Below are 8362 nucleotides of genomic sequence, written 5' to 3' on the forward strand. Positions count from 1 at the left end.
AAATAGCTTCATAAAACCAATATTAATAATAAATCCCACAAGTTAAATTTCTCTGGGCATTTCTGATTGATATCAGTAGTTTATTTGGAAGAAGAACTTACCATATTTTAATCAACTTAGTATTTACTAAGGCAAGAATTTTATTAGACAGATGCTATGAAAATCAATTCTAAGTACTTAACAACACACAATACAATCAGACAGACAGCCCAATCTATCAGTTAACAACTTAGCATGTTAAAAAAAATGTATACAAGCTGAAGAAACAAATGGTTGATTTTTTCACACAAAAGGGCAGTTTTTAGAAAACAGGCATAAAGCATTTTAAGAGAAAAGCTAGTGATCTGTCCATTATATTAAGTTATTCTCTGTTCTTCTTCTTCTTTTTTTTTTTTTCAGAAAACTTGCACTTTGAGATGAAGCCCAATTCCACCCTGGTGACAGACTTCCTCCTTGAGGTTTTTGCTGAGACTTGGGAGCTCAGGATCCTAATTAGTGTGCTGTTCCTGCTGGTGTATCTCACCAGCCTGTTAGGGAATCTTATCATCATCGTTGTTACAACAGTTGACCTGACCTTTAACACCCCCATGTACTTCTTCCTCAGGAATCTTTCCATTGTAGCCATGTGTTACATTTCTGTCACTGTCCCAAATGCTTGTTTCAACTCTCTCACTGACCACAGGAACATTTCTGTGGCTGGGTGTGCAGCACAGATCTTTTTTGAATTCTTTTGTGAATGCATAGAGATTTTTTTTTCTCTCACTGTCATGGCTCAGGACCACTATATGGCCATCTGCAAGTCTCTCCTCTACCTTATAATCATGAACTACCAATTCTGTGTTCAGATGACACTGGCTTCCCTGCATATCTCTCTTGTCACTGCAAGTGTGCACACTTTCAAAACATTTCAGCTTTCTTTCTGTCACTCTAATGTGGTTCCTCAGTTCTTCTGTGATATCCCCTCTTTGTTGAAACTTTCATGTTCAGATACCTTTAACAACAAAATCTTAATGCTTATCTCTGCCATTGTCATTGGTTGTAGCTGCTCTATGTTCATTGTTGAATCATATGTTCTGATAATATCAACTGTGTTGAAGATTCCTGTCAAAGGAGAGAGACGGAAGGCCTTTTCCACCTGTGTCCCTCACATTATTGTGGTGTCTGTCTTTCTTAGTTCTGCTGCCTATGTGTATCTAAGACCTCCAGTACTAACATTGGAAGTAGCTAAGGAGATGACTCTTTCTGTATTTTATACCATTGTTCCACCATTCTTAAATCCTATCGTCTATAGTCTTAGAAACAGACAGATAAAGGAGGCTGTGAAAAAAGTAATATTAAGAATTTCTTTCATATTTGATATAAAAGGAATGAGTATTTGTCAGAGTTTTCTAGAGATAGAAAACTGACAAAATAAAAAGAAATATTTATGCATAAACACACAGGCACAGACACACACACACACACACACACAAACACACACCATCACCACTACCACTTCCACCAAGCCTACAAGCATTTTCTCCTTTAATTAGAGACCTATTTTTTTCAGATAATGTATCCTGACTATGTTCTCCTACTTCTATTCCTCCTAGTTCACCTAGGATAAAACAAGATAGCACCGAAGAAGCAAAGAAATTGAAAATAACACAAGAAAAGGCTCAAACACACACAGACACACACATCAGGCGTGTATAGAGTCAGACCTACTTGCTCAAACACTGAAGAAACTCATAGAAGCAGTAAAATTAAAGCAGTAATATATATATATATATATATATATATATATATATATATATACATACATACAGAGGACTTATAGAGAGATAAGACAGCGAAATACACACACACACACACACACACACACACACACACACACACACATACACAATAAGTTTGTTGTCTGCTGACCATGTACTAATGGGCTTGAATCCTTCAAGACTTATTTATTTACCCAGTCAGACTCCCTTGGAGGAAACTAAATTTATCCTTGAAAGTGATTATCAATTCGAGATTGTTTCTTAATTAGAGATAAATTCATGTGCCCACTTCTCATTTCAACTCTAGTATCCTTTATGGTGAGAACTATATAGACTCATACATGCTAACTCATCTCTGTGAATCTATATGCATAGATTATGTTGATTCTGAGGAGAGCATCTTATTTGTGCCTTTCATCATCTCTTACACTAATACTATTTTTTCTTCCTCTTGCATAGGACTTCCTGATTCCAGAGGAAAGGATTTGATAGAGATGTGCTATTTAATATGATAATTCTGTGGTCTCTCATTTATGCAAAATATCTGGCTGAGGGTTTCTGCATTTGCTCCCATATGTTCCAGGACAAAGTTTCCGATGGTGGCTAATCAAGGAAGAGATCTATAAATATAGCAGATTGTCATAGGAGTCATTTTATTATTAAGTTTTTTTAAACTTAATTAAATTAATTCATTAAAAAAATAGAACAGTATTGTCTGCTTTTATCCTAGGTTCTGGAGCTATCTAGTTTTGGGTTCTTGGTTAGCCAGGCAGTGGGGAGTGTAGGGTTTATCTCATGAAGATGGCCCTTACTTACTTCAAGATGCCCCCAAGTCAGACACTGAGATGCTAATCAATGCAAAAGCAAGAAGTTTATTTGCTGAATGGCTATTACAAGCAGTTTTTATACTTTTTAGTGGCACAGGTTATATCAGCAAGGTTACAGTTCAAACTTATTGGCTAAACATATTGACCTTTTAAATCTATTGGCTAGCAAGCATGTACACATTTGAACTCTACCTGGGACTTTCCAGAGGATCAGGTGACTATCAGTCAATACATTCTGAAAATCTTTTATTCAAGAAGGATCCTGTGGTCGTGGAATGGAACTTGGCCTAGTCTTGACCCAAGGAGGGTGGGTGTAAGGCTCATGAAAGTCCCTAGGGCCCTTCAGTTCAATGAGGTACTGAGAAGAAGACATATTCTTTTGTGTTTGGTTGAATTGTTCTGTAGATGTTTGTTAGATCTATTTGAATTATAACATTGTTAGTTTCATTGTTCTTCTATTTAGTTTCTGGTTGGATGACCTGTCATTTGTAGAGAGTAGGATGTATGGCATTCAATATGTGATTTAAGTTTTAATATTTTTTTTTTATTTTTATGAAGGTGGGTGCCCTTGAATTTGAGGTATAGATATTTAAAATTGAGAAGTCTTCTGGGTTTATTTTTCATTTGATGGGTATGAAGTGTCCTTCCCCATTTGAATAATTTTGGTTGAAAATCTATTTATTTTATTATTTTATTTTATGGTTTTTTTTTATATATTTGAAAGACTACATCAGCTTGCTTCTTGTGTCCATTTTCTTGGAAACACTTTTTCCAACCTTTTCCTCTGTAATAACATCTACCTTTAATATTGAGGTATATTTCTTGTATGCAGCAGAATGATGAATCCTGTGTGTGAACATAGCCTGTGAGTTAGCCTGTGTCTTTTTACTGGGAAGTTGTGTCCATTGTTGTTGAGAGATACTAATGAAAACAAATTGTTAGTTCATGTTATTTTAATGTTGGTGAAGCAGTAGTAGTAATAGTTGTTGTTGTTGGTGTGTGTGTGTGTGTTTGCTTTCCTTCTTTTGGTTTTTCTGGTATGGAATTTATTTCTGCTGTTCTCTTGGGGGTAGTTAATCACCTATTTGAGTTTTGCTTCTAGTATCTTCTGCTGGGTTGTATTTCTGGATAGATATTGTTTAAATTTGGTTTTGTCATGGAATATCTGTTTTCTCCATTTATGGTGATTGAAAGTTTGGTTGTATATAGTAGTCTGGCCTGGCATCTGTGGTCTTTTAGAGTCCTCAAGATATTTAACTAGGTCCTTCTTGCTTTTAGAATCTCTGATGAAAAGTTGGGTATATTTCTAATAGGTCTGCCCTTATATGCAACTTGCCCTTTCCCCCTTTCATCTTTTAATATTCTTTCTTTCTTCCATACATTTAGCATTTTGATTATTATGTGGGATGGAACTTTCTTTACTGGTCTAATCTATGTGATGTTCTAGGAGCTGCTTGTATGTTTATATGCATCTCTTTTTTTAGTTTTGGTAATTTTTCTTCTACGATTTTGTTGAAAATATTTTCTTAGTCTGTAAGCTAGGAATCTTCTTCTATTCTTATTGATCTTAGCTTTGGTCTTTGCATAGTATCTCAGATATCCTGGATGATTTGTGTCAGGAGCTTTATAGAACTAACATTTTCTTTGACAGATGAACCCGTTTCTTCTAGCATATCTTCAGCCACTGAGATTCATTTATTCATTCCTTTTATCCTGCTGATAATGTTGCATATTGTGGTTCTTGCTTGCTTAGCTAAATTTCCATTTTTAGAATTCTATCAGTTTGTATTTTCTTTATTACTTCTATTTCAATTTTCATGTCTTGAACAGTTTCCTTCACCTATGTCTTCCTCCTCAATCCTCTGGCTTCCTTGGCATTCATTAAGGGATTTATTAATTTCCTTCAGTTTTTACTTGTCTTTTCCTTAAATTCTTCAAGGGATTTATTGATCTTGTTTTTTCTTCAAAAACCTTTATGTCTTTATAAAGTTTGTTTTAAGGTCATTTTTCTCTTCTTCAGTTTCATTGGAATATTCAGGTATTTCTGTCATTAGATTGCTGGACTCTGGACATGCCATATTGTTGTGGCCATGATTAATTGTGTTTTCACCCTGGCTTTTAGGTATCTGAGTTTGGAATGATTACAGACCTAGTGCTATTTTCTGAGATTGTCTTTGTCAGATGTGTCTTTTGTTCCTTAGTTTCTGTTTCCTTTTTTGACTTTTGGGTTTTGTAGCCTGGATACATAAAAGGTTGCTTGAGTACTGGGGATTCTCTGACCAGGTTTGGGGCTTGACTTCTGGCAAGGGGTCTCTGTCTTTCTGACTGTTATGTCCTGAACCTCAGTAGCTGGAGTCTGTCAGAATTGAGGGCAGAGGCCTGGCCATGAGGAAGGTGGTGAGGTAGGATTGGAGATAAAATAAATTGAATCTTGTAAAACTACAGTTAGATAGTGGGGCAGTTTGGCTGCCAGAGAGGTCACTCACCTGTTCTTCTCTGACCTCATTTTTTTTAAATTGTTACCTAAAATACAAGAATTGTGAGTATTTTAAAGTATAGTGCACTGCTTTGTTTTTGTTAACTTAACGTGAACCTAGACATATCTAGAAAAACAGAATCTTAGTGCCATTCCTGAAGAGTTGTCTTAGATGATGTAAGAAAGCATGTTAAGGAAGCCATAAAATGCTAACAAATACTCAGCATACACAGTGATCTCTATATCAATTCCTATCAACAGGTTCCTGCTCTGAATTCCTGCCCTGTCTCCCATCAGAGATAGAGTAGAATCTGAGTGTTGTACACTGAAATAAACCCTTTCCTTCCCAAATTATTTGGTTTCATAGTGTTTTATCATGATGAGAGAAACCCTAAATAAAACCAAATTGGTATAATGTTCCTGGATCATTGTTTTGTTCATCTGGAAATGTTGGTGAAAAGGACTTTAGAATTTTGGGCTAGAAAAATCCTTTGAGTGTTTTGAGATTAGTGAGTAATTATGGGAACATATATGATGATGTAGACAGTAATGTGGATCCTGGAGACTTGGCTTGTTACGTTCCAGAGTAAGACTTAGAGTCCTTTAATTACTCTATTAGCAAAATCAATATTTTAAATTAAAAACATTTTGTTTTGTCAATTGCAGCTGTTCAGCTGGGCTGTTTAAGAAGAAGCTGCAAGACTCTGGAAAGCCTTATCTTACCAGGGACGCCCCGAGTAAACCATGGGGAGCCAGAAATCAATGCAAAAAGCAAGAGGAATTTATTGTTCCAAAGAGTTGGGGGTCATCCTACACAGAAGGTGAAGTGGCTACCATGACAGACAGCTTGTTCAGTAAGCTTTTTATATAGTCTTCAGGGCAGCAGCCATAGGCACAATGTGATTGGCAGAACAGTATGACTTTTTAAGCTGATTGGTCTTTAGGGGATGAGGTAACAAGGACTTCCCTTGCTTGTAGGTGGCCAATGGTCAGTCCTGGGGAATGTCTCCCCTGCCTGCAGGTAGGTTCACACCCCCTTCCCCTGCCTGTCGTCTGAGGAATGTTAATTAGCCTCTCCCTTTTAGAGGGGAAAGTGTTCTTTGACCTTTCCAAAGTTCCTGAGCTGACCTCTTCAAAACCAGCATTACTTAGGCAAAATCTCTGCAAAGTATTTCTTCAGGATCAGCATGCAAAGACTTTGGTCCAGAAGAGGCAAAAGTTGATATGTGCCAACTGATACTAGTTTTTAAGGCATGGATAGGGTCAAGCATAGCACTGAACCTTAGCCTTATAAGAAATGAGGGTAGCTACTGAGGCTTGGCATAATGAAAGACCATAAAAAAGACTAATAAAGATACAGCCTTAGTTACAATAAAAGTCCAGGATTAAAGGTATCATGGAGAGAAGTGGAGGCCTGACACCATGTACCAAGTACACAGTTCCTTAAAAATGCCCAGTGAGGCTATGGATCAAGATAAATCCCAATTTCAGAAAAAGAAGAAAAAAAAAAAAGAAAAAGAAAAGCCCGTGTATTTGAAAATGCCTGTACAATGGTACTCCTACCAAGACAGCAGCAGATTTAGTTAGAGTGGCCCATCTTGAGCCTCAGAAAATGAGCTGATGAGTGTTGGAGGGGGTTCTTGTGTACTGTGTATTCAGATGCTGATTTCAATGTCCTGAAAACAAGTTACAGTCCAGACAATGGCATTGTCTTAAATATTGAAGAGTTTTCAGACTGGGAGAGGAGATAGAAAAGGTGGGCTTCAGATTCCACATATGTTGCAGGTGTTAGCATTCTGTCTAAACTCCACCCTCATAGTTACCTGGCAATAGCCAGGTAGGCCTGGCCCACTATAAAAGGAGCTGCTTGCCCACTCCTCTCAATCTTGCTCTCTTGATCTCCTGCTCCCTTGCCTTCTTGTTCCCTCTCAGTCCCCTCACCTTTTCCCCTTCTCCTTCCCCCCTCTCCATATACTCATGGCTGGCCACTACTTCTCTTCTCTCTCTCTCTCTCTCTCTCTCTCTCTCTCTCTCTCTCTCTCTCTGCCTCTCTCTGCTTCTACTACCCTCTTAACTCTTCTCCCCATTCTCTAAACTCTATTCTATACTATACCTAATCGTCTTGTAGGAGGATACACAAGGGGGCCTTACCATTTGAGAAATAAAGAGGAGGAAAGATGAGGGGAGAAGGGTCTCTCTGAGGGGATAGCAGAAAGAAGTAGCTTTGGGGATGTAAATAAATGAATAAATGAGTAAATACATAAATGTAAAAAAATAAGATTAGAAGAGCATTTTCAAAATATAGTCTTCACTTTTAATCCTATTCAATAGCCCACTTAATGTTCTTTTTCTATGACGTGTAGGGAGAATATTTTGTGGATTATATGGATACATCATCTGTCAATTAAAAAGCCTATGGCCTATGCTGTGAGCAGGAAATAGGAGGTAGAATATCTGGCAGGAGAAGGAACTCTGGGGGTAGAGCTAGGGAAGGACCTGCTCAAGAAGATGTGAAGACTGACACATGTAGCACAATGTAGATTAAAATAAATGGGTTATCTTAAGTTATGATTGTAGTCAGAGAAGAGCCTAGCTATGTGGGCATTTTTAAATATATTTTGAGTTTGAATCTTATTTCTGGGAGCATTGGGTTGGGAAGGAGAATTTTCTGGATACTGTAGAAAGAGGAGATTGTTTTGACTACAAGTTTTGTGAACAATCTTTTCGTATTTGCTTCTCCTTTAAATGCATCACTCTTCTATGAAATCATGATCTATTTAAAACCAGTTCATAAGTTTTTCAACCCCTACCCAATTCCAATGTTTAACACAGACCCTGAACAAAATACTCATCTAGTAAGATTCAATAATTCATTTGTGTATCTATATGTATATATAATTTAGTTCTTATATGCTTTAGTTTTATAATACTTAAGAGATTATGTTTATTCTTGGCATCGTACAGTACGTAACTGCAATTTCAGCTCAATTTCAGCATTTGGGAATAATTAATGCCCGGAGCGACCTCCAGCTTGGTGGGAGGAGAAGGTGATCTTCTTTTTTCTCCTCCGGTCGGTTCTTCTTGCGGCAATCAAGGGGGATGGGAAGAGCCTCGACAGTGGGTAAGACCTAGGGTTAGCTGGCCTGCCCTCTGATATCCTCTGTCCAGAAACTGCAGTTTCTGGCACTTAATACCTCAGCCCGGGACAGCAGAGAATTAGGCAAATATCCTTAGTACTCTCTCCGCAGGCACTGCCAGGCTCTAACTTAGGTCTGTTGGTTTGAGGTCGCAGGAAGAAAAGA

The 8362-nt window shown here is 37.5% G+C and overlaps 1 protein-coding gene across 1 annotated transcript; it reads left to right on the forward strand.

The window, feature by feature from the left end:
- The first annotated feature begins 416 nt into the window (after positions 1-416).
- On the forward strand, positions 417-1408 carry LOC114627075 (olfactory receptor 14C36-like). The gene has a single exon (XM_028774752.1). It carries the CDS (start codon positions 417-419, stop codon positions 1404-1406), a length of 990 nt encoding a protein of 329 aa, XP_028630585.1. The 3' UTR covers positions 1407-1408.
- Positions 1409-8362: the final 6954 nt, after the last annotated feature.

This window comes from Grammomys surdaster, unplaced genomic scaffold (assembly GCF_004785775.1).
Source record: "Grammomys surdaster isolate TR1022 unplaced genomic scaffold, NIH_TR_1.0 242, whole genome shotgun sequence".
Lineage (NCBI taxonomy): Eukaryota > Metazoa > Chordata > Mammalia > Rodentia > Muridae > Grammomys > Grammomys surdaster.